General features: G+C 41.1%; 1 protein-coding gene across 1 annotated transcript in view; it reads left to right on the top strand.

The window, feature by feature from the left end:
- NALCN (sodium leak channel, non-selective) overlaps positions 1-27,717 on the top strand; it is a 335,712-nt gene that overhangs the window by 53,994 nt on the left and 254,001 nt on the right. Inside the window, 3 exon segments of the mRNA XM_030568085.1 lie at positions 9,036-9,175; positions 11,144-11,272; positions 22,548-22,702. Of these exon segments, the coding sequence (XP_030423945.1) occupies positions 9,036-9,175; positions 11,144-11,272; positions 22,548-22,702 (424 nt within the window).

The following is a 27,717-nucleotide window of genomic DNA, read 5'->3' as shown; positions in this document are numbered from 1 at the left end:
GGGTCATTCTCAGTGTGCCTACATGGCCCAGACAAGCATGGTTTCCAAACCTGAGACAGATGGCAGTGAAACCACCTTGAATCCTCCCAATACTACTTCACCTCCTGACACAGGATTCAGGACGCGTCAGTCACCCCAATCTAGCTCTTCTCCATCTCAAGGCTTGGTTTCTCCATGGCTACTGGGTATTGACAAAGACTGTTTTGAGGAAATTAAAGACATATTCTTGAACAGTCACAGACTAAGCTCACAAAAAACATATACACAGAAATGGACACAATTTTGCACCTAGTGCGAGGCTAACCATATTGCTCCACGGTTAGCCCCACTGCCCAGGGTTGGCCCCACTGCCCAGACTGTATATTAGGTCTTAAAAAATCAGGGCTATCCAACAGCTCCATTAGAGTACATCTCGCTGCAATCATCTCGTTACATGATAACGTGGATGGAGGCACTCTCTTTGCTCATCTAATGACTAAGCATTTTCTAAAAGGCATGATGAATACCTACCCAAACTAAAAGACCCTACGCCCATGTGGGACCTTAACCTCATCTTCTGTAGCCTCATGGGGAAACCATCAGAACCCTTAGCGATTTTGTTCTTTGCTACATCTATCTATGAAGGTGGACTTCCTCTTTGCCATCATGTCGGCAAGAAGGGTGGAAGTGCTAAGTGCCTTATTGGCACACCCACCTTATACCACATTCTACAAAGACAAAGTGATCCTATGGCCGCACCCCAAATTCATACCCAAGATAGCCTCGCCCTTTCATCTAAATCAACCCATATACTTACGTATATTTTTCCCAAAACCACATGCCGACAACAGGGAGGCTTCTCTTCACACGGTTGACAGAAGAGAAGGTTACTCATCCTGTGCAGTAACTGAGGTTCTTCGAGATGGTTGTCACTGTGGGTGCTCCACTACCCCCCTCCCCTCATCCCCTCTACTTCGGAGTTTCACTCTGATCCTCTGGGGTAGAGAAGGAACTGGGAGTTGTTTGGCTGCACACGCTAGGTAACCTCTCGGAGCGATGTGAGACAGCTGCCGCATTTGCTACTACAAATCTTCGATTACAAGCTCAGGGTGCCAAGACAGCTAAAGTGAAGCTCCCATTTACAGTTACATTTTGAGACCTATCAGTTAGCCAGGTTTTAACCCATTTAATGTGTGCAGCATTAATTTTATATAGTTTAAGTTTGTTAAGCAAAATGTCATCTGGTACCAAGTCAAACAACGTACAGAAATCTAAGTATTTAGATAGTAGTCAACACTATTATCTTTATCAACAAAACTCGTAATCTCATAAAAAAAGATATCAAGTTAGTTTGATAGGATGTATTTTCCATAAACCCATGCTGATTGCATTAATTACACTAGCCTCCTTTAGTTCATTGTTAATCAAGTCCCATATCTGCCACTCCATTATTTTGCCCAGGATCAATGTCAGGATGACAGGCACAACATTAGCTTTCCTCCAGTCTTCTGGACCTTCTCCAGTTCCCAAAGATACTGTATATGTAAATTAACATTAATGGTGCAGTGAACTCCTTGCCAGATCTTTTAAAACTCTTGGATGCAAATTATCTGGAACTGCTTATTTAAAAATGTGTAATTGTAATAACTTTTGTTTAACATCCTCCAGAGATACCAGTGTATTGAAAAGTGTTATCACCATATCACGAGACTGCATCATCTGTTTTTTCCCAAATATGGAACAAATATTTATTGAACAACCCTTTCTTTTTTTGCATTATTTTTGATAATTCTACTATTTCCATTTAGTAATCCATTGTCAGGATTCTTTTTATTCCTAATATATTTTAAAAACTTTCTATTGTCCTTAACTCGTCTGGTCTTAGAGCTCTCTTTCTTAATTTTCTACACTTCCTAGCTTCTGATTTATATTAATTACTATCAGCTTTCCCTTTCTTCCATTTGTTATGTATATATACAGCTGCCTTCACTTTGCTTCTAAACCAGGTTGGTTGTTTAACTAGCACAGATTTCTTCATTATTTGTAGGGATTGTAGCTTTTTAGGCATCTAGTAATGTATTCTCACATGATTCCTAATTATCATTCACATTTTTCTTATTTAAATTCTTCCTCCCATCTGATTTGGCTCATAATTGTTTTCAGCTTTTTGAAATTGGCCTATTAAAGAGAGGTGTGTATGTGTATATACACATAAATATATTACTGGTCTGGACTTTATTCTGCTTGTACATTATACATGTGATCAAGTCATGATCACTCATACCTAAGCTACAATTAATTTTCAGTTCTGTGACCAATTACTTTTTATGTGTTAGGACAAGTTTTAATAGAGAATTTCCCCATGTTGGCTGCCATGCTTTTTAAATAAGAACAGCCATACTGGGTCAGACCAGTGGGCCATTTATCCGAGTATCCCATCTTCTGACCATGACCAATGCCAGATGCTTCAGAGGGAATGAACAGAACAGGACAATTAATAAGTGATCCCTTCATTGCTGTCCATTCCCAGCTTCTGGCACTTTGAAGCTTAGGGTTGCATCTCAGATCATCTTGTCTAATAGCCATTATTCTTTTCTTAACCCAATTATACTTTCGCCTTCACAAGATCCACTGTCAATGAGTTCTACAGGTTGACTGTGTGAAGTAGCACTTCTTTTGTTGGTTTTAAACCTTGTGCCTATTAATGTAACTTGGTAACCCCTAGTCCTTGTGTTACAAGAAGGAGTAAATAACACTTCCTTATTTACTTTTTCCACACCAGTAATGTTTTATAGACCTCAATCATATCCCCTTTAGTCATCTCTTTTCTAAGCTGAAAAGTCCCGTCTTTTTAATCTCTTCTCATATGGAAGCTGTTCCATGCTGCTAAAATTTTTTTTCCCCCTTTTCATGCCTCTTTCCAATTCAAATATATCTTTTTTGAGTTGGGACAACCAGAACTGCTTGCAGTATTCAAGGTGTGGGTTACCATGATTTGTGTAGTGGCATTAAGATATCCTCTGTCTTATTATGTATCCCTTTCCTATTGGTTCCTAACATTGTTAGCTTTTTTGACTGCTGCTGCACACTGAATATGTTTTCACAGAACTATCCATGATGACTCAAAGATCTTTTTCTTGTGTAACAGCTAAATTAGACTCCATCATTATGATTTCCTGTGTGCATTACTTTGTATTTGACAACACTGAATTTCATCTGCCACAGTAGTGAGATCTCTTTGTAACAATTTGTGATCAGCTTTGGACTTAACTACCTTCAATAATTTTGTATCATCTGCAATCTTTGCCACTTCACTGTTTATCCCTTTTTCCAGATCATTTATGTATATGTTGAACATCATTGGTCCCAGTACAGATCCTTGGGAGACCGCTCTATTTACCTCTCTCCATTCTGAAAACTGACCTTTATTCCTATCCTTTGTTTCCTGTCTTTTTAAGAAGTTACTGATCCATGAGAGGTCCTTCCCTCTTATCCCATGAGTGCTTACATAGCTTAAGAGCCTTTGGTGAGGCTTTCTGAAAGTCCAAGTACACTATATCCACTGGATAACCCTTGTCCACATGTTTGTAGACACCCCTGAAAGAATTCTAGAAGATCGATAATGCATAATTTCCCTTGATTCTTCCCCAACAAATTGTGTTAATTTATTTGTCTGATAATTCTGTGTCTTTACTGTTATTTCAACCAGTTGGCCTGGTAGTGAAGTTAGGCTTACTGGCCTGTAATTGCCAGGATCGCCTTTGAAACTATTTAAAAAAATTGGCATCACATTAGCTATCATTCAGTCATCTGGTACAGAGACTGATTTAAATAACAGGTCACATACCACAGTTAGCAGTTCTGCAATTTCTTGTTTGAGTTCCTTCAGAACTCTTGGCTGAATTCCTAGTGACTTACTAGTGTTTAATTTATCAGTTTGTTCAAAAACCTCTTTAATGACACCTCAATCCTGGACAGTTGCTCAGATTTGTCACCTAAAAATAATGGTTCAGGTGTGGGAATTTCCCTGACATCCTCTGCATTGAGTACTAATGCAAAGAATTCATCTACCTTCTCTGCAATGGTCGTGTCTTCCTTCTGAGTTAGGAAATTTCCATCTAAAATGTTTTAGTATTGGCAAGCATGACACCTTCAGCATATGTCATTCAGATTTAAGTCCACTGTGATCACACAGTTTTTTCCCCAAACATTGGAGATAGTTGTGTAAAGAAGTGGTTATTCTGGTTCCCAGTGTGATTTGGTGGTCTGTAGCAGACACCAATTAGTACCCCATCTTGTATTTTTTCTGTTAGAACATTTGATCCATAAGCATTCATGATCATTTTCCTCTGTGTTATCAGTGACCCAGAAATAACTAATGTCATTTTTTGTCATAGAATGCAACTCTCCTTCACTTTTTGCTCTTCAGTCTTTCATAGATAGGTTATAACCATTGATTTTAACATTCCAATTGTTCGAATCATCCCACCAGGTTTCAGTAACACCAGCTAGATCAAATTTATCTTAATAAATGAGCAGTTCCAATTCCTTTTGTTTGTTACCTAGACTGCTATCTAGAGTATAAGCAATGCAAGAATTTCTTCTCTTTATTTTTTCTGGTTCCTTGATCAATTTTGTTCTTAACATATTGATTTTGTGCTACCTGAGCACTCATCTTCTTTTTACCTTCCACTTTTGCTATTAGTTTAATCCTGTCCTGATTACTCTAGCTGGCCTGTCCCCAAGGAAATTGGTCCCTCTTCCACTGAGGTATACTTACTGTTCTACATTTTCAATTTTTATTTGTAAAAAAAAAAAAAATCAGGGATTTCTCAGTGTTTGGAAAATAAACATTAAAATTGGGATGAAATTAGGTTTAAAAAAATTAAAATGAAAAATTGAGGGGAAAAAGAAAAAAATCATAATATACACATTTTACTATAGTATAATTGAAACTTTGGACATAAAAAAATTATTTTTTGTTTCTCTTAGAGCTAGTAGTTCCAGTAATCCTGGCTGGCATATGCTCACATAATTTTCTTCTAAGTATCCTCACTCATGTTGAGCCTCTTGCTATACTGGAGGTAGTCCAACTTTGAAAATAAATGCTCTGCATCAATAGATACAGAAAGTACACTCAAAGCTTGCCGTGCCACTTTGCTGAAGTTGGAAAATGTGTCTCGATAACTGTTCCAAAAAGCCAGCACATCCAGTTTCACATTGTCATGGTTAGGCATGTTTATGTAAGTACTAAATTCCCCTTTCAGATTTGAAATGTAATCTTTAGTGGCAAATGGTTGAAACACTCTGGCATAATGGTCATAGTCTGCTGCAAAATTCACCTCAAGGAAGGGGTGTAAATCCTGGATGACATTCCAAAAAGAATCTTCAGCACCAAACACGTCGGGGTTCAGATTACAGGCCATGGTCTTCTCCCATTTCTTGCTGAATGCTGAAGTTTTGAATGCTTTTGTGGTTTTCTCCTGTTCTGGGATTGGAAGGATTTCTGAAACAGCTGGGTTGTCTTGCTGTTTGTTTCTTCTGCAGCTTTTGTGCTTAATTTACCTGAAATTTTGGTTGTCAGATCAGGTAAACGTGTATTGGCAAACGTGTTGGCAGTAGTTGGAGAAAACACCAGTCATTCCAAATGTGATTCCAAATTTCAATAAACATTACCTAGGTGCGCAGAATCTGGCCGTCATTTTGGTTATTTGCCAGTCTCTTGAGAGTTTCTTCTTTAGAACCAGCAAACTCAAGATGATGTAGGAGATGCATTAGCAAAGTCCACATGTTATTTACATGACAGGCAGTGAAGTACAAGCTCATGCACTGAGGTTGCACAACAGGAGTTGCTAATTGGCAGTTGACTCTGCACTCATCTCACACTATATAAAACAAAGCCTTCATCTTGTTCAGATACTTGAAAATGGCCCCGAATCCAGTGATGCAAGATTTTACGTCTTTCTTTTCTTCCATAGCAGTAGCTGCTGGTAGAGCAATCTTAATCAAACGAGCAGGACAGGTGATACGGAGCAGCTGTGGTTTCTGATTTTTATCTCCTGTGCAAACTTAGCCAGCTAGGAAGCAAAATTGTTGTTAGTTGTGGCCACATTTTCCCAAGTTAGTTGGTGCATCTTAAACATGTCAGTTATTGCTACATCAACAAAATGGGTGTCAGCAGAAGGTATGAATGTCATGTCAGCACAAAACAATGCAGGTTTATTCGCTTTGAAATAAAAAACAAAAAGAAAAAACCAAGAATTGGACAGTCCTAAGCATCCGGAGACTTGTAAAAAATCAGACTAGATACCACATTTCCATCAGTTTAGGTACTAAAGCATTGTCATTTTCTTTCAAATACTTACGAGTGAGGTTATCTGCATTAGGGATGGTTTTTGCTGCTGGACAGTATTGTCGTACAAAGTCACCAATAGGCCCTTCTGCAATTTACAGCAGTTGTCCTGTGAAAGAAAGTGCATGCACAAATTCATTGACACAATCATGCTGTGACCTCACTGTAACAATACTGCCCTTGGTGGACACTTCTGAGAGTGCCAATTCAGGAAAAATTGCTTAGAGCAGGGCAGTTACAGCCCAAAGCTGGAGCTCCTTTACTATTAAGGCAAACCAAACCAGGCAAACAGAGAGGATTTTGTTTTTACTCCACCGCCTATCCACAAGTCACACAAGCAATTCCCTTAGACATTTCACTTTCCTAGTATCACCACCAGTGCCACTTGTTATGGGGACAAATGGTTATGAAAACCAATACCCCAGTAAAAGAAAAAAGGTTCTCTGGATCCCAAAGGACCAAGCCCGAGACCCAAGTCAATATACAAGTTAGATCTTACCCCCAAATCATGCTGTTGCCAATCCTTTAGAATCTAAAGTCTAAAGGTTTATCCATAAAAGGAAAAAGATACAGATGAGAGCTAAAATTGGTTAAATGGAATCAATTACATATAGTACTGGCAAAGTTCTTGGTTCAGGCTTGTAGCAGTGATAGAATAAACTGCAGGTTCGAATCAAGTCTCTGGAGTACATCCACAGCTGGGATGGGTCATTCAGTCCTTTGTTCAAAGCTTCAGTTTGTAGCGAAGTCCCTCCAGAGGTATGAAGCAGGCTTGAAGACCGGATGAAGGAGCTGCAGCAACCTTTTATAGTCTCTTGTCACATGGCCTTCCTTTCTTTGTTCCGAAGACAATCGTGCCACCACATGGCAAGAAAAAACCTTAGAGTTCTGTCCATAGACATGTCCCTACATACCTTGCTGAGTCACAAGGTGTATCTGCCTTCCTTCAATGGGTCATTTGTATAGCTGATGGTCCTTAATGGGCCATCAAGCAGGCTAGGCAGTGCTGATGCCAAACTGTTTGGGGTGTCACCCAGAAGCATAGCTCAAGTTTGAAAAACAGACAGTATAGAGCCAGTACTTATAACTTTAAATACAAAAATGATAACTGGACACAGATCATAACCAGCAAACCATAACCTTGTCTTAGACACCTTATTTGACCTCCTTTTATACAAGATTTGGTGCTACTACAGGACCTTGGTTGCAACAAGGATTGATATGGTCCCAGTTGTGTCAATAACATCACACTCTCTTTCATTAAGCCCCTGGTGAAAGCTCCTGATATTGACTATCCTGAAGCTCACTTTCTTCTTTAAGCTTCTTGTGTCACTTGCTTTCAACATGCTCCTTTATTCTGTCGGCATGAGCACTGGCCTCAGTGCTGCAGTACCTGCAGCACAATGCATCCTCTCCATTCTGATCTTTATTTTTCTTAAATTGCTAATCACTGGTTTCCTTGTTAGTAGTCAGGCATACCTTTGTGTTTTCACCTCATGTTTACCTTTTTACTTTATCTGTGGAGACTGATTGTTTAAATTCAGTGCCACACTAAATGGATGCAAAGAAATAGGTGAGCAGGGTCTCCCTGTGAGCCAGGCAGTGTGATATTAATGTTGTTTGATTTTTCCAATCTCCACCATGTGTGTGTTCTGTGTTTTACACTGCAGAACTGCTTCAGTCTCAGAGCTGCAGGACACAACAATTGTGTACTGAATTAGTGTTTAACAAAATTAAGTAACACAAAAAATATTGAGTGGATTGATAAACGAGTGTGAATTAGTAAAAACCAAACTCCTTTAATTAAAAAACCTGGTAATTTAACAGTGAAAATAGGTAAAAACAGAAAGCACGGAACATTAGGTATAGTAATACTGTATAGTCTCCTCATCCCATAGAACATTTTTTCCTAAACTTGGGATGCCGCTTGTGTACGGAAAGCCCTGGTGGGCTGAGATGGTTCGTTTACCTGCCCTGCCCGCAGGTTCGGCCGATCGCAGCTACCATTGGCCGCAGTTTGCCAATGTTCCATGAAAGAAAAACCCTTCACCCTGCGCCACTTACCTAGCCAGTGACTGACTTACAGAATCTTCTGCTTTCTGTCTTCCTTTGCTTGTGGGACAGGAAGGATCTCACAGAAGATGGCTTGGATATTCTTCAGAATGCTTCCAAATTCCCTGAAGTAATCTATTGTCTGCAAGATATCCCACAAGGCAGTGTCAGTAGCTGGCTAAGTGTGTGAATTTTTGTAACAGTGAGAATCTATTCATGGTCTTTGCAACGTTTTCAGATGTTAATTTCATTAACTGGAAAAGAAAACTTTTCATTCTTATCAAAGAACAGAACGAGAGAGAAAGACCCAGATCAAGAGATCCCTCTTCAAGACTTCTTGCATACACAGCTGGAAGTTTTTTAAGTTGTTTGAGTTAGAAGTATTAGAAGTATGGGTGGAATATATTTTTATTTCGCATTAAGATAATTCAAAAATGGCTCAGGGGATTTTTCTTAAACTTTCTTTAAAAGAAAGAAAAGTTTAAAAGGAAAATTTCAATCCAAAAGGGACATTGAAAGTGAAAAATGTTATCATGAAAATAATTTTGCTGCCTTCATAAATGTGAATCCACAAAACAAACTCTGTTACAAGAGTCCTGATGTGGACTGTGCAGGAGTAGCAGAAATACCAGCCCCCCTCTTTTGATCATAGGTGTTTGAAATTGCCGAGATAGTTGATCAGATGTCACCCTGGGGCATGCTGCGGATTCCAAGGCCTCTTATTATGATTCGAGCATTCCGGATATATTTTCGCTTTGAGCTTCCAAGAACCAGGATAACAAATATTTTAAAGTAAGTGAATAATTTATCTGTAAATATAAATACAAATTAAAATGTTCTTTAACATGACTGTATAAGCAGCTGGGAGGAGGATTGTTAGATTTAGAACTGGACAAAAAAATGTCAGAATTGTTCATTTTAAAAAAATATCAACTGCCAATATAAGAGAGACAGAAAACAGTTAGTCTTTTCCTTCAGAATTGTCTTCTCTGCCCCACACTCCCAGAAACTACACTGTGCTGAGGCCCAGTGTGGATTAAATTTAGTCCTGGGCCAATATCAGGTGTTAAGGCCTGGTATTTCAGGTCCAATAAAGGTTAAAAATGGGTGTTGAATACCTTGGAAAAGAGTGGGATACATACATCTTTTATCTAAACCAGGAAGGTCCTGCATTATCAACCTTAAAATCATGACATTATTTATGAAATGATAATTGAGATCATATTGAGAGTTAATTCTCTCTCTCTCCATTTACATTTGGACTCCTGGTGAAAAGCCGTCCTATCTTTACAGACAGAGTCAATCTGCATTATACAAAATGATTGATGGGGCAGTGTGAAATAAGGAGTTTATTGGCCCCCTTTGGGGATTAATTTTGCTACATTATCATATAGTCTGTATTTATCAGATTTTTCAAAAAAAAAAACAGTCAGAAAAATACGAGAGTTTTTTATCCATTTTATTATGTCTTTTTTTTTTTAAATTAATCTCTTCTCTTGCATGGCCTGGTTGCTTTAGTTACCATGGATCAACTTCTCAGCTAGTATAAATCCATGGAGTTCCCTTGCACTTCGGATTGATTCCAGCTGAGGACTTGTCCCTAAGTATCCAAATTCACAGATCTCAGAGGGAGAGAGGGAAAATGATAAGTTAAAAATGTATATTGTTCAGAACATAAGCCAACCACTATCTGATGTTGATAGGAGCAATTGGAATCTGCTGGAAGCTCAGCACTTTCAAAATTAAGCTATTATGTAAGTTCCAGTATTGATTTAAGCCTAACTTCAGGCACTCCTTTTTGGAAAAATCTTGGCTGCCATTTCTAGTCCAGATATTGAATTTGATAACCTATTTCAGGGGTTGGCAACCTCTGACATGCGGCTCGCCAGGGTAAGCACTCTGGTGGGCCGGGCCAGTTTGTTTACCTGCCACGTCAGCAGGTTCGGCTGATGGCAGCTCCCACTGGCCGCAGTTCTCTGGCCAGGCCAATGGAGGTGGCGGGAAGCCATGGCCAGCACATCCCTTGGCCCACACCGCTTCCCACAGCCCCCATTGGCCTGGGACGGCGAACCGCGGCCAGTGGTAGCCACGGTCAGCCAGACCTGCCGACGCGGCAGGTAAACAAACTGGCCCGGCCCGCCAGGGTGCTTACCCTGGCGAACCACGTGCCAGAGGTTGCCGACCCCTGACCTATTTTAAAGCTGTTACTTTTACCGCACTAAATACTGCTTGGTCTGCATCTTAGCACAACATAATTGTAGGGAAGGAATGCCATATTTCAGGATAAAGAAATAGGTCTTTCTAACAGGTATTCTTTTTTTCATTTATTTTTGAAATGTCAGCTGCTTTTGTCATGTCTTTGTGGGTAGGTGCCATGTAATATATAATGGTATATTGTCTCATTGTTTCCTTGTACTTATGTGCCTGTCTGTATCTGTTGCCTCTTGTCGATAATTGCCCTGTTCTGTTCATTCTCTTTGAAGCACCTGGCACTGGCCACTTTCAGAAGACAGGATACTGAGCTACATCAACCATTGGTCTGACCGAGTATGGCCATTCTTATATTGTGTACTTAGATTAAAAGATCTTTGGGGCAGGGACCAGAGTTTGGTTGAGTGTTTGAACAACATCTGGCACAATCGATTCCTAGTCCATTACTAGGGCATCAAGGTGCTGCTGTAATACAAATACTAAATACATTTTTTCTGGAGGTTAGTTTTTATTTATTAATATTTAATGTAATATTTATCTTCTTACCAGGCGTTCCGGAGAGCAGATTTGGAGTGTTTCAATTTTCCTTCTATTCTTTCTGCTTCTGTATGGAATTCTAGGAGTTCAGATGTTTGGAACTTTTACCTATCATTGCGTAACAAATGACACCCAGCCAGGGTAAGTTCATCAATATGGATATTTTGGGGTGTATTCTCTCAATGTATATGGGTAATTTCTGCCAATGTTAATGAATGTAGATTGGACATATTATCTTAAAAGTAGACTAAAGCCATCAGTTATCATAAGAAGATATAGCCAGATACATCTGAAAAACAATTGCTACAGTTATTGCTATGGCTATAGGCTGCAGTCTCCATGAAAGTGTGTGTGTGTGCGAGAGAGAGAGAGAGAGACATACACACAGAAAGACACACATCCCAGCAAAGGGAGCCCCGGGGCCATTGTTGCTGAATTGTGGCCTAGATCAAGTCCTTGCCATCAGGTTCTTGTCTGTGCAACCTTAATTCGACCTCTTGGTGTCTATGCATTATGACAGTCTTCAATTACATGATCTAGTTCTATTTTTTCTACTGGTCCCATGCGTCATTCAGTGCACAGTTTGGATGGGGCTCACTTAATGAGCAGCTGTGCAATAATTTGTTTTTAGTGTGTGGATCTCATGCCTAATGTACTGCACACTATTCAAACCCTGCTCTGAAGAGAGAATTATTAATTTCCTCTTCTTTTCTATAGCACTAGTCACTAGAGTATCTAAGTGCTTCACACCATTCATTAATTTACTTTCAAAACACCTCTATGAGATGAAGCTATGGTATGAACTCCATGGTATAGATGGAGAACTTAGGCACAGAAAGACTAAGGTAAAAAATGTTCAATAATTTTGGGTGTCCAATATGAGTCACCTAAGATCTGATTGTTTAGATTACTTGGCATTATATAGCACTGTATATGTTACAATCGCAGCTCCTATTAACTTCAGTTGACCCTATGAATGCTCCACATTTCTGCAGATCAGACCCCAGAGTTTCAAGGTAGGCACCTAGAAAATGAGGAACACCCAGTTACCAGTGGCAGAGGCTGGGATAGAATCCCATTATTGAGGGCAGCATTGCGCTGCCTTAACTGGGAGATCCTCCTTTCTGTTCCTGCAGTCCCCTCCCCTCATTCACTTCACACCTTCCAAATTCTGCAACAAATGAAGCAGGGGTCCCACAGAAAACATTCTTTTCAGTACACAACCCTGTTTCATTCCCAGGGGAGCTTCGTCCTGTACACTTAATGAGGCAGGGATCCTGTGTAGAAAGTACGTGATCATTTCATTTAAAGACTGTCTCATAATGCATTCAAATCAGGCAACTTCCCCCTATATGCTGCCTGGGTCCAGTAGGGGGGTTATTGAGAACACAGGAGAGACAAGTCTCCAAGTTCTCAATTCAAGTGCCTGGACCCAGCACAGAACTGCACCAACAAGGAAAGCCATCAGCAGCATTCCCTGGCTATAGCATGCTTTGTTTTGATGGAATCTTCAGGGTATTTAGCAGCTAAACCCTAGCAAATGTCTACTGAACGTGTGCAAATTGCTGTTTTTCAAAGGCTTATGACTTGACTAAAGTTTGAAAAGATTAACAGGGATGACAAAAGGTGCTTGCTTGACACCAGGGTGACTATCCTGCCAAATTTAATGTGCCTGTTCCAAAGCATGGATATGGTAGAGCTTCCTAAAGAAAAGATTTCCAGAAATTTTTAACATGGGCAAAATATTTTACCTAGCTTGAGTCTCAGAAATGACTGAAACATTTAGACTGAAATTTTCTGGAAAAATTGTAGCCTGAGGCTGACAACCACCATGGAAAATTTCAGACCAAACATTTCAAGTTTTTTGCAAAGGTATAAGCTACTGAAAACAGGATCTTAATGTGAGAAGCATTGGGTGATAATAATAATAGGTGATGCCTACAGCCCCATCTACGATAATTTGGATACGTTGAGCCAAAGGATGGGTGAGTGAAGTAAGTCTAGAAATAGCTGAAAAAATGTCAACACAAAGGAAGGAAAGGGCTTATTTAGCACAGAGATTTCCAAGGTGAGTTGCATGTACCAGTTGGGGTCTGTAGATCATTTCCTGGGAGTCTGCAATAGCTGGTAAGTGACATGATGCTGGCTTCTCCTTGTTTTTGATTGCTTTTAAATGCCTTCATGCTCTTCAGTATGAAGAGCAGTCTGGAGTCTGGTAAAAGTAGCTGGAAACATGAAAGACCTTGTCTAGTTACCTCTGCTAGGAGGAATCAGAGCTACCAGAGGGATTGGCGCTGCCACCCTGAAAAGGAACATTCATATGGGAAATACATGTAGGGAGGCAGGTAGAAAGAAGGACTGCGTGGGCAGCAAGAGGCAGGGATTCAGAAAGAAACGCAAGTGAGGGGGAAATGAAATGAAAACTAAAAGTAAATAATGCTATTACCTCTTTTTCAAAAAGGACAAAACATTTACCACATTCTGGACAACTGCTAATACAAAATACTGTGTAAATACTTCTTTTCTAAGTAAGCACTTGCTGTAGAAGCTACAGGAATATTATTTGATCAAGAAGGATAGGGATGGCGTCAAAATATTGCTGCTACTTCCCCAAAACATTTCTAAAATCCAATTGTTCCTTTCTATCTAGATTGCTAAAGTTTGTTCAGGTGCTGATCAGCACCCGTTTTGACTATCGCAACTTCTTCTTCCTCTCTAGCTTCCCTGACACCCACACTCTACCACTTCCATCTCTCCACCTCCTCAGTTATTTTGTAATGTTAACTCTGGCAAATAGAAATACTTCAGTGCACTAAGTAAAGTCTGAGCTGTTCCCTCTATCTGTGAGATCAGCATAAGCTGACCTTCTTCCCAAAGGCTGAAAAGTTTTTCTGTTGGATGATACTTCTTTTTTGTTTCCTCTCTTATTTATCTCCTTTTTAGCTGCCAGGCTTCTTTGTTTACAACAAATCCTCTTTTCTTCTTAGGTAATTTTCTCACTCACATTCTCTTGTGATTATCACTTATCTGACTACATCTCTGCTGTTGCAGCTCTTCTCTCATGATTTATCACACTGTTACAGCTCTCTTCCCACTAATATTTTGTTCAGTGGACCTCCTTACTGTGGCACTTCTTTAGCTGATTTCTCTGTCTTGTGTGCCCATTTCCTTTCTTGTTGGGAAAGTTTTTAACTACTAGAAGAGTGATAGAACCAGTGTCTGCAGGATTCAAGGTAGATGCTGCTTGCTTGTCACCACCAGAATCCCAGGCAGGTTGCCACTAAGAGGTACTGAGACGCTAAGCCATGCAGGAAGTCCTACTCAGAGGGGCATGAGCGATAGCCCTCTGTGATTTCTTGACTGGCTGACATTCCCCATGTAAACTGGGAAGCCATTTCTGGAGTTGTCTGAGCAATGCAGATCTCCGCACTTCCTGTCTCATGGCTTTTCAATCCCACATCCTCAGCTCTTAACTATGCTCAGCTCCCTACCCTGATCCCTGGTGTTTTGTCTTCAGCTTAAGAGCATTGCTGACCCTGGCTTGGGCCGACCCCGATTCTCGCCTCCCACTTTCAATTTGGTGACAGACTTTGACTTTGCAGTTTTGACCTGGCCTGGCCCTGGATTCATCTCTGACCTTCATCCTTGATACTGAATAGCTCACTCTATGCCCACAGGCTGCCCACGACCTGAATCTGATACATTATTCAGGTCACCTCCAGACTTTGCCCTTCCGCCAATCCCTCAATAGACAGCTAAAGGCAGGTCCATCTTCCACCTGCATTTCCCAGGTGACCCAACCCTCCTCCCCCCTGGAACAGTTATCCATGAGCGACTCTGCTGCCGCCAACAATATTATAGATGCAGAGGTAACCCAGACCCTTCAGCCAAAACCTTCACTGGACCTGGTAGAAACAATCGATAAGTCACCCCTGTCATTTGGTCCTGTAACTCGGAAAACTGTTCTCTTAGAGGCCAGAGTGGGAGAGTGCCACGAGTTATCGCACTTCAGTATGATCCATGCTCCGCACTTGTAATAGTAGGATTTTATGTTTGTAGTTTGTATAATTTAAAATGAAAAATAAATAATAATAATGTGGCATGCATTAAATGTATTGGTGTATGGTTTGACCATATCCCACCAGCCACCCTTTCTGAGAGCAGAAAGGAATGGCCTAATGGGCCACTGGTAGAGATGCATCAGTCAGTATCTGTGTCTGGAGCTGATTTCAAGGCAGTAACAGACCTTTTAGAGTCACCCCTTTGTTGTAGGTTTAGCATTTTAAAATAAGTAAAAGAATGCAATAATCGTTTTCTCTTGCACTGCAATTTGTTCAAATGCTCTGTGTAAATCAATTCTGTTTTGTGTGTGAATGAGGAATGTGTGTGTTAGAAAATAAGTGTGAAGGCCATCACTGGACCAGATGTTCTAGGGAGGAACTGAGGACAGACACAAGGGCGCCAGGATATTACAACACATCCCTATTGAAATGTCAGAAAAGGGCAGATTGACGACTCTAAAGATGAGACAGGCACCTATCAATGGGGACAAAATAGCTGTGACCAAAACCAGCATGGGGTGATTCCCTGAAAGACTTGATGAAAGAACAAAATAAAGAACAAAAAGGCCAATTTAAGAAAACAAGCACTCATCAAACAACAATTGATTACAGCATGACGGTGCAAAACTCATTGGTCCCAGTGAAGGAAAATCACTGTATAAACAGGATGCCTTGCCATGAAACTTTGGGTTCATCCTACCAAGACTTCCCCTGAACATCATGTGGCAACCGACAGAACCTGGTCCTACCTACCCGTGATCAACCTAGCTGGCCTCTAGATTGTTCCAGGCTCTGGATTGGTAACTAGAACATTGACTGGTGGGACTGTGTGTGTGTGTGTGTGTGTGTGATTGAATGCATATGATAACTACCTTCAATAAACATAGCGTATTGCCTTTTCCCCTGAAAAAAGATCCTGTGTGCTTCTTATAAGCATAACACACTTCCCAGTAATACTTAGCATACCATGATTGGAGTAGCGTGACCCATGTGTTTCCTGTAGAGGGAAGTGCGTTGACTTTTCTTCTGAATTGTGCTGAAAAGTCTGCCTGCAGCTCCCATGCAAGCCAATCTCTCTCCCTTGGGAAGAGAAATTATTACCCAAGGGGAAATGCAGGGCAGTGGGGCTTAGCCAGAAAGAACTTGCCTTGAGTCCAGGACCCCCTCTCCCCCAAGAAATACTAGGAGTGCACGACATTTTTGAGAAAAAAAGTGGACATCCAGCACCCACACGGATTGTCTCGTAGATTTGCAGCCTGGGATGAAGGCCCTATATGGACAAATATTCACCATGTCTGAACTAGAGTCAGGAGGACTGGACCATGTATCTGAGAAAATCTCGAGAAAGGATTCATCAGTTGATCTGTCTTCCCATTAGGGGCCCCAGTCCTTTTTACGCAGAAAAAGGATGGGTTGCTGCACCTTTCTGTGAACCATTAAGTCCTAAATCAGATCAAAATCCACAACCAGGATCCTCTACCATTATCCTGGAATTGCTGGAGTGTGTGCAAATGGCCAGGATCTTCACAAAACTAGACCTTTGGGAAGCTTACAACTTAGTGTATATAAGGGTCGGAGATGAGTGGATGGACCCAGAATGGACACGTTGAATTCTTAGTAATGTCATTTGGCTTAACAATGCCCCTACAACTTTCCAATGCTTCACAAATGACGTGTTCAGTGTATATTTGATCACCATGTCATCATTTATCTCGATATCCTGGTGTTCTTAGAGAACCAAAGCCAACACGATTGTCATGTCCAGTCTGTTCTAGGAAGTTCTGTGGAGGCATGAGCTGTATTCCAAACTGGAAAAATGCTTCTTTGACTGGTCTTGCATCAATTTTTTGGACTACATCATCTTCTCTGGGGGCATTAGGATGAATCACCAAAATATTACAGCAATCGATGATTAGGCAACTCCCCAAAACCCTGTGAATTGCTGGGTGTGACGGGTTAGATGACAGAAACCCCCTTGTGTCTGCCAACTAATGTGCCAAGACTACTTCTGCCCCTGCTTTCCTGCCCTGGCAGCTTAGGACTTTGGTGCCCTGCCTGGTTTGAGCCAGACCCACTAGCCTGCTGCAGACCCAGACCCAGGGTCTGAACCACGTCCCCTAACAGCTGTAGGCTTAACTGAAAGCAATTTACAGAAGTGTTCACGTCTTTAACAGTCAGATATCCAACTCTCAATGGGGTCCAAACCCCAAATAAATCTGTTTTACCCTGTATAAAGCTTATACACGATAAACTCATAAATTGTTCGCCCTGTATAACACTGATAGAGAGAGATGCACAGCTGTTTGCCCCCCACCCTCCCAGGTATTAAGGCATACTCTGGGTTAATAAGTAAAAAGTGATTTTATTAAATACAGAAAGTAGGATTTAAGTGGTTACAAGTAGTGACAGACAGAACAAAGTGAATTACCGAGTAAGATAAAATAGAACACACAAGTTTGTGTCTAAGAAACTGAATACAAATAAAACCTCACCAGTTCCAGTAAGCTTCCTTTTTGCAGACTAGTCCCCTCTAGTCTGGGTGCAGCAATCACTCACACCCCCTGTCGTGACTGTCCTTTTTTCCAGTGTACATATATACATTCATAAGCATATTCCATAAAGCCTTTGGGGGACACTGTCAGACTGGGCTTTGCCAGTTTTTATTGGTGGTTTATCACTGACTTCTCTGGAAAAAATAGCTCTCCTAACTTCGCTACTGTGTAAGACTGTCTTGCTCAGTTGGTCATCTGAAGCCCAGCATGCCTTCATTCAGTTCAAATCCACCTTTGTGATGGCCCTCATCCTGGTACTCCCCAACCCAACCTACTCCTTCATATTGGAGGCTAATGCATCCAGCGTGACCCTTGGAGCAGCACTCTCCCAGAAGCTTGGACCCAGCAAGTCTTGCAGCCCTATGCATTTTACTGCTGCAAGCTCATCCCAGCAGGAAGAAATTATGAAATACTAGATATGGAGCATTCAAAGATTGGTGCTACCACCTCCAGGGGGCTTTGCTCCCTGTACAGATCTTCACAACCATAAGTACCTCCAGCATCTCAGCAAGACCTGAGCTTTAAACCAAAGGCAGCTAAGGTAGGTCCTGATTCTCTTAGTTCAAGTTCACTGTCATCTACCGATCTGAGCCTTATCACGAAAAGGAGAGTACTACCAGAATGACGAAGAACCAACTGCTGAGCCACCATTCCTTCTCAAACCCAGTAATTTCCTCAAGGCACCTGTTCATCAAGATTAATCTCACTTATTCATTCCATCTCAAGGGAGGGTTCCTTTGCCTGAGAACCACTTCCTGAGCACTTGGCTACCCAGATGCACTGCTCTGAACACGATGGAGCAACATATTTCAGTGGGTGTCTGTATGTCCCTCTGAGGGGGCTGCCACCTCAAGATACTGTCTCTTTGTCATGATGCCTCACTGGCAGGACACTTTGGTTGTCGTAAGACTTCCTGCCCAATCTCCTGCCTTTTCTTGTGGGTCCACATGCAGGCTGAAATTCAAGCCTGTGTAGATTCATTTGAGCTCTATGCCTGTACCAAGATAACTTGAGCCATGCCCCTTGGTACTTCGATACCCCTGGAAACATCCAAGAAGTTTTGGACATCGATTTCACTAGATGTCATTGTGGAACTCCCCAACTCTGATGGTAACACTGTCATCTTGACGGTCATGGACTGTTGGACAAAAATAGCTCACTTTCATCTTCTCAAGCTGCTTACCCTCTGCTGAAGTTACTGGCCAACTCTTGATAAGACATGGTATTCGTCTTCATGGGCTTCTGGACTACATTGGCTCAGACTGAGGTCCACAATTTACCTTGCACTTCTGGCACAAAATCCTGTGACTGCTGGACATCTGCACTTACTATCCTCAGATGGAAAGTCTGAGAGGGTGAACCAGGTACTGGAAGAGTACCTCAGCTGCTTCACTATCATCATAACAAATGATACAACCTCTTACCACTTGCCAAGTTTTTCTACTACAATGCAGACCACCCCTCAGCAGAACAGAGCCCCTTATTTCAAATTATGGGTTCCACCTGGCACTATCAGCAGGATCACTGAACTCAGCTGTCTCCAACTGGGTCCAACAAATCCATTTTGCCCAGGAGGATCTTAAGGACCACCAACAGAATGCAAAGAGAGCTTACAAGTGGTATGCCAACTAGTGGTGCCAAGAGGCCTTGTCCCTCTCTGTAGACCAGAAAATCTAGCACACTTTGAACAACCTTCTGTCCAGTAGATCCTCCCGCAAGCTGGATCACTAGTTTCTGGGACCCTTTTGGATATGCCAGCAAGTCAGCCCAGTCACTTTCAAATTACATGTTCTCCAATCCCTCAAGATACACCCATGTGTCACATGTTCCTGCTAAAATCCTATGCTGACAACCCCTTTCCTGGTGAACCCCTCCTCCACCTCTGCCAGTCGAAGACCAGGACCATGAAGAATATGAGGTGCATGCTATCCTTGATTCCAGATACACCCCAGGACACATGTATTACCTAATAGACTGGGAAGGACGTGGACTTGAAAAGTACACTTGTGAACCTGCCTTCCAGGTCCACACCCCCGACTTGGTAAGAAAGTTTCATGAGGCTCATTCAGACAAGCCTGGTCCAGTTCCATCCTGAAAAAGGAGGGTCCTGAAGAGGGCGGTGATGTAGGAAGCCATGGGCCTAGAACCAGCGCCAGCAAGTTTCAAGGAAGGTACCATTTCCTCATCACCACCAGGGGCCCAGGTAAGAAGCTCTGAGAGGCAAAGTCCTGCAGGAAGTCCTGCCCTAAGGGACATGAGCAACAGCCCTCTGTGATTCCTTGGTTGGTTGGCACTCCCCATATAAACCAAGAAGCCATTTCTGGGAGTTGCCTGACTAGCTCAGCCTCTTGTGTTTGTCTGCCTTAGATCCTGCCTCACTACTCCTTGTTGTGACCTACTTTCATCTCAGATTCCCAGCTCTTGATCTAGGCTTGGTTCCTGATACCTGGTTTACTGTCTTCAGCTTATGACAATTGTTGACCCTGGTGACCTGGCCCAACCCCAATTCTGACCTCACAATTTCAGTTTGGCTTTGGACTCTCACTTTGCATTTTTGACCTGGGCTGGCCCCAGATTGAACTGAAGCAGTTGCTCAGCTTCTTGAGAAAAGACTATTCTCAGTAACTGCCCAGTCAAGAAACACTTAAGCTAACAATGAACTTTGAGAGGCGCCAATCCACATCTGAGCTTTCCTGGGAATGTAGCTCAGCCTGTAAAGTTCTGAGTCATGCATGGACACGTGACTTGCCCATGTGACTCCAAAACTCCATCTTACAGCTGGATTCTGCATAGGAGAGGGGAACAAGAGAGAGTCTGTTTAAGCCCCTGGAAACCCCTCCATTTTGTCTTTAGCTGGCTCAAGAGGTAGCCTCTCCACCCCCAAAGGACACCTGAAAGAAACTGGAACAAAGAACAGTAACTGCAGCAGTGAGAGTGATTGCTAGACCCAGACTAGAAGGAGGCTAGTCTGTAAAAGAAGCTTACTGGAATGTCTCTGAGGGTGAGATTTCATCTGTAATCACTTTTTACTGTATTAGACTTAGATATGCGTGTTTTACTTTATTTTGCTTAGTAATTCACTTTGTTCTGTCTGTTATTACTTGGAATCACTTAAATCCTCCTTTTTGTATTTAATAAACTCACTTTTTACTTATTAATTAACCAAGAGTGTATATTAATACCTGTGTGTGGTGGGGGGAACAGCTGTGCATATCTCTCTGTCAGTGTTATAGAGGACGAACAAAAATTAAATGAGTTTACCCTGTATATGTTTTATACAGGTTAAAATGGATTCATTTGGGGTTTGGACCCCATTGGGAGTTGGGTATCTGAGTGCTGGAGACAGGAGCACTTCTTAAGCTGTTTTCAGTTAAGCCTGCAGCTTTTGGGGGTCATAGTTCAGATCTGGGTGGTTTGTGTTTGTAGCACCCTAGCATGCCTGGCTAAAACCAGGCAGTGTACTGAAATTCCAAGCTGGCAGGGAAAACAGACTCAGAGGTAGTCTAGGCACATCAGGTGGCAGCTCCCAAAGGGTTTCTGTGATTCAACCCATCACACATGCAGTGCATGAAAGCAAGAAAAATAAAGTAATTAAAGCCTCTCTTCACCCAAAGTAGTCACAAAAATGCCTCTGGGAATTAGATTTAAAGAGGAGGACTTTTAGAAGAATCATAAGGAGTAATATACCAAATGGCAGACTAAAACTTATGTTAGGAACATTTCCTGTTTGGATCACTCACAGGAACAAGTTTTGATGATAAAAATACAAAACTCCTCAAATATTTTGAAGTCTTATAAGAAGATAAGAAAAGTCAAACTCACAAGACCCAAGCTTAGCCTATAAAAGGGTAAATAATATAATCCACTATCTCTCTCCCAATAGGCTAATTTTACATAGCAATTTAACTGGAAACTGTAATTTATTTATATCCCTTTTGACACATATGCAGTCCGAAATGCGTATGAATTTTGTTAACCATTGCTAATTTTTTATCTGTCCTTGAGATTTTATGCTTATAGATAGCCAGCTCATCAGATCATTACAAACAAACAAATCAGACATTTCAGTTCCATAAAATATATTAATGTTTGGCTGTAATAGATATGTCAGAGATTACAAAGATTGACCTGTTCTGTGGATAGAATATATTACTGAAACTGAAAGGATGGGTGTTAAGGCACTGGACTGAGACTTGGGAGATCTAGGTTCAGTTCTGAGCATTGCCACAGATTTCCTGTGTGACTTTGAGAAAGTCACTTAGTGTGTCTGGCTGGAATTTCTAAAAAACCCTATGAGAGTTGGGTGCCCAACTTCTATTGAATTCCAGTGGGAGATGGTTGTCTAACTCCCTTGGTCTCCTTAGAAAAATCTCAGGTTTTCTGCCTCAGCTCCCTATATGTAAAATGGAGATAATAATATTTCCTTCTTTCCCCACCCGTATTGTGGGTCAGGGAGTGTTTTCTTACTGTTAATATTATTTATGATTTTTATTGCCATATGTATTTGGACAGCATCTTGCACAATGGGGATCTCATGTTGGTTGGGGACTCTAGATAGTACTGTATGACTGCTGTTGTTACTACTGCTGCTAAAGGAAGAGAACTTCAGTTTCCAGGTGCATTAGTCTGACCTTTCCCATGAGCACTAAATTCACTAAAATAAATTGTTTTAAATACAATTATTTTACAGGACTTTTCATTGCAAAATAACCCACATTAATAATGAATGTTAAACTCAGTAAATATACACGTTAAATATATGAAAACAGTACATCTAACAGCTTGATATTGTATTTTTCACAGAAATGTAACCTGGAATAATTTAGCTATCCCAGATACTCACTGTTCCAGAGAGCTAGAAGAAGGTTACCAGTGTCCAGCAGGATTTAAGTGCATGGACCTTGAAGATCTGGGACTAAGCAGGCAAGAGCTGGGCTACAGTGGCTTTAATGAGATAGGTCTGTCTTACTGGTAAAATCCATTTCAGTATCCATTTAAAAATGTTTATAAAATAAATAGAACATATAAAAAACAGTTCATGTCTGTGCAGTGAAGATACTAAGTGAAAACAGTGTTCTCCAATATGATTACTGCACAAACAACTATATTTATTTTCTTTTAAGTGCTCAAGTCATAATCTATTTTTATAGAGTTTGGCACCCGAAGGTTTAAATAATTTTATAACAATATCTTTTTTATGGATGGGCAGCCATTCGTTATTACAATATGTACATATAATGATTAACGTGGGGTTTTTATTATTTGTGATAGATTTTAGATTATTTAATAGTTTCATAATCTGTTTATCTTTCAGACTAAACTTTTGGTGCAGTATTTTTCTGTAGTATGATTATAGATGGTGCCCAAATACAGCAGTGATGGACATGTTAAAATAATTCATATTTGCATAATTTAAGGAGCACTGCTAGCTCATGCAGCTAGAAATTAGGCTGGATTAAGTTGCAATCCCAACTCAGATGGTTCACCAGTTATGGAAAAGCTAGTATGACACTGTGACTTTGCATTCCATATGATTTTATGAAAATATGCTAATAAATGTGAATATAATGTAACTGGAATATGCTTCATGCAAAAGGTCTCGTGTAAGGTATCGTTACAAAGCTTATATTCTACTGATTGTGGTTATCCTATTTCTATAAATGTATCATTCTTGTATCTGAAATATACAAGAAATATGACTCTGAGGTCTTATTGTAATTATGCAAAGTGTGGGTCATTAATGGTGGTTTGGAATCTTGATGGCTCCCATCAACTAGGACAATTGGTTGTAAATGGCTTTGTTTACTTGCAAGCCTTCCTGTGAGTCAGGCCAGGAAGAATGAAGTCTTGGGGTCTCACAGGACATGTGACCATGTCACTTGGTATTTGAATCCATCTTAAACCTGGTGCTTTTCCATGTATATGGAGGGGTGGGGACCCAGAGAGACAAAAGATTCCCACCTTGTGCCAAAGCCATATAAGAGGGTGGAACAGAACAAAGGAGGTTCCAGTCATGAGAAATCCGCTAGTTACCACCTGAGCTGGTAACAAAGAACTGTACCAGGGGAAAGGATTGGACCCAGACTAGGAAGGAATGTAGTCTCTGAAAGAAGCTTATTGGAACATCTCGGGTGGTGAGATTTACCTGTATTGAGTTTCTTAAATGTATTAGGCTTAGACTTGCGTGTTTTGTTTTATTTTGCTAGGTAACTTACTTTGTTCTGTCTGTTATTGCTTGAAACCACTTAAATACTACTTTTTATATTTAATAAAATCACTTTTGTTTATTATTGAACCCAGAGTAAGTAAGTAGTCCCTGGGGGAGCAAACAGCTCTGCATATCTCTCTATCACAGTTATAGAGGGCGGACAATTTATGAGTTTACCCTGTATAAGCTTTATACAGAGTAAAACGGACTTATTTGGGGTTTGTATCCCGTTGGGAGCTGGGTGTCTGGGTGCAGATACAGGCACCCTTGCTAAGCCATTTTCAATTAAGTTTACCACTTTGGGGGCGTGGGTCAGACACTGAGTCTGTATTGCAGCAGATTAGCGTATCTGGCTCAACAAGACAGGGTTCTGGAGGGCAAAACTAACAGAGAAAATGGACTCAGAGGTAGTCTCAGCATATCTGGTGACAGTCTCAAGAGGGTTTCTGTGATGGAATCCATCACAGATATTTCTTAGGCTCCCCAGATTTGGGGGAACCACAGCTAGGGGCATTGCAGTTTCAAAGACCATCTCTGACCAAACATCTTACATATTATATGTGGCACAAACTCCTATAGCTAAGTTTCCCAACTCTATGGCTAAAGTTACCCATTATAAGAACTCATCTTTAGTTGTGTATAATTTTGCCAATTTTTAACCATTTGGGCTGAATTTTTTGGAAATATCTATATACTGGTAACCAGGAGTTGTTTAAACTCTTTGTCCCCTTGACTTTCATAGTGATGGTACAAAAATAATAAATAAACCATAAATAAAATAAATAACAAAATTCCAGAGTCATTATTAGAAGGCCTTGTGTTATGTAACATTTTAGATAGATAATAGATAAATAAAATAATCACTGATACAGTTTGCAGATTACCCAAAGTACTAAATAATGAAGAAGACATGTCTCTGATACAGAATGATCTGGATCACTTAGTAAAGTTGGGCTCAAACTAACAAGCTGCATTTTAATTTGGTCAAATGCAAAGTTATACATCTAGTAAGAAAAATCTAGGCCACACTTACAGGGTGGGAGACTCTATACTGGGAAGCTGTGACTTTGCAAGAAACTTGGGGTCCCAGTGGATAACTAGCTCAGCTTGAGCTCCCAGTTGAAGCTAGACAGATTCAAATTGGAAATAAGATGGACCTTTTTAACAGTGAGGATATTTCATCATTAGAATAATTTACAAGGGTTGAGGTGGATTTTCCATGACTGCCAATTTTTAAATCACGATTGGATGTTTTTCTAATAGATATAATCTAGTTCAAATAGAAATTAATTCAGGGAAGTCATATGTTGTACAGGAGGTTAGACAAAATAATGTTGTCCTTTTCTGGGGTTATAACTTCTGACTCTGTGAAGGTTCAGAAAGGCTCCTCTAAGAACACAGGTTGGATTAGAGGAATGGTGTCACCTGTGATTGTGTTTGTTAGATTTCTCCCCACAGTTCCCTGCAACTTTATACCCTTCCTCTGTTATATAGTCCAGATTCTGCACACTTATTCACATTTTGTAGTACCTTACTCCATGAGAAATCTCTCTGATTTAAATGGGGTTATGCATGATGTGAAATACTACTTAATGTGTAAAATGTGTCACTATGTGTGAGGAAGGTCAAAGGAAGAATACTCTTATATAGAACAATTCCTTTGACCCTACTGTACCTGAAGCAGGCTTAAGAGGAATCACTTTAAGAGTATATGCATTGGAGTCCCCTCAACAGAACTTGCAGCATATAATGCTGCAACTGCTACCATCATCCCCAACTCCAAGAGAGGAGTCAAAAACATTTGCTCCTGTGGCACCCTGCTCTCGCAAGTGCCCCTTCTCTGGCTGATATGTGTCTGCAATCACTTAGTCTTGACCGGGGATGTCACCCACTTCTCACAGGCACCCCCTTTCTGGTTGATTATGAGGCTGCCTTTCCTTCAGTTCTTACAATGGGGTGGCACCTGCCTCTCATGACCCTTCCCAAGGCAATGGTTGTTTGGCAGGTCTTTAGTGACTCAGCCCTCTGAGTCACATGCACTGTCCCTCCTTCCAGGGTATACAGTCTCTAGTTCTTTCTCATGGCCCAGGGCCTTAGCCCTAAGGCTTCCTCCCTGGAGGCACCTTGTTCTTTAACAGCCCAACAGGGGCCCCTCTTGGTACCCTCAGTTGATGTCCTTTTGGCAGTCTTTCCTGGACTCAGTCTTCAACCAGGCCAGCAGAGCGCATCACAGTACCCTTGCCCGGTCTGGCTGTGTTCTGGCTCAGTCTCCTGGGCTCAGTTTGCCCGCACTGACCTGTCCATGGTCCTGCTGCTCTTCCAGCCAGCCAGGCACCCGGTTACCCCTCTTTGAGCTCTAGGCAGCAACTGATAGCTCTGTCTGTGCTGCTTCCTTTTATATAGGTATCCAGGCCTCTGATTGGCCAGTCCAACAGCCCTTCTGATTGGTTGTTTCTCTGCAGCCATTCTAGGTCGCATGGAGAACTTTCCTCTGCTCTTTTCTGAGGTGGAGTGAGGCAGGCCCATGAGGCCTCCAGCAGGGGGCCTCCGGACCTATCCTCCCTGTCACAGTCCCCATATTTCCAGATAAATAAGGCTAGTATCATCCGCTCCAAACTCATCTTAGAGTTCTTGGAGATCCTGGGTAATCCTCATTATGGCAAACCAAGAAACTCTTTTAGCTCCTAATAGCTGATTGGTCAAAGCCAGGAAAGTACGGGAGGTATTATAAAGCTGTGAATTCCCTAAGGTTGATTATATTGGGATACATGCTGAAAAAATATACTGAAACATGAGACTGTGCAATTTACTATAATCTGTCAATAAATGTGAAGAAAAAAAAGTCAGAGTGCTACATTGCAAGAGCTATTCCTGTAATTGATAAAACTTTTAAAATAGCCTAGTTTTTGTTTGAGACTTTCAGAAAATATACTTGAATTATAAAATGCAAACTCCAAACATCTCTAGGGCCCTGATTCTGATTTTTATGCATTTGAGAAGTCCCACTTAACTCAATAAAAATGTTTACTTCCATAAAATTACTCACGTGCATTAGTATTAGTTACAGAGCAGATTGATAAAGTGTCAGTTAATGGCTTCAGTAATCTTCCTGCTCTTTTAGACAAATGCCTTAGTAAATAAATATTTGTTGCAGCATGACCTGAAAGTCAGCAAAGTTTTGTCTGTTTCAGAATGTAGCTGAGAATGAGTTCAAGGTTCTAGGAGCCTTCATGAAAAATACACTGTCAGAACTGCTGTAATAGAGACATCCGAGCATCTCTAAGGAGCTCAGATGTTGGCATAAGGCAGAGAGAAAGAGAATCTCTAAGACAATGAGGATCCGAACCGTGTAAATCGGAACCAACATCCAAAAATGATCTGGAAACCAGGCAAATTCTATAGCACAGATGTAATATGCTATCTGTGAGAAACACTACAGTGTAAGTGGGAAGATGCATTCTCTGCTAGCTGAAGTTTTTGGGTAGTTTCTAGGGACATCTTCAGTGGATTATTGCAGTGTGTTCTAATCTGGGTGTGATAAAAGGTATGGACCACCACAACAAGGGTTTATATGCAAGTGGAAAGTTTGAGGTCTCCTTGCCAAAAGGAGGAGAGCACTTTTGGGTATTGCTACTACTTCACCATCTATAAGCAACTGACTCTAACAAGATCCTTAGCCCACGTCCAGACTAACCCACGGCATCGGCGGGTTAAAATCGATTGCTCGGGGATCGATATATCGCGTCTAGTCTGGACGCGATGTAT

The sequence above is a fragment of the Gopherus evgoodei genome, chromosome 1, assembly GCF_007399415.2.
Source record: "Gopherus evgoodei ecotype Sinaloan lineage chromosome 1, rGopEvg1_v1.p, whole genome shotgun sequence".
Classification (NCBI taxonomy): Eukaryota; Metazoa; Chordata; order Testudines; family Testudinidae; genus Gopherus; species Gopherus evgoodei.
Note: the sequence above shows the minus strand (reverse complement) of the source record. Positions and strands in the feature narration are given on the sequence as shown.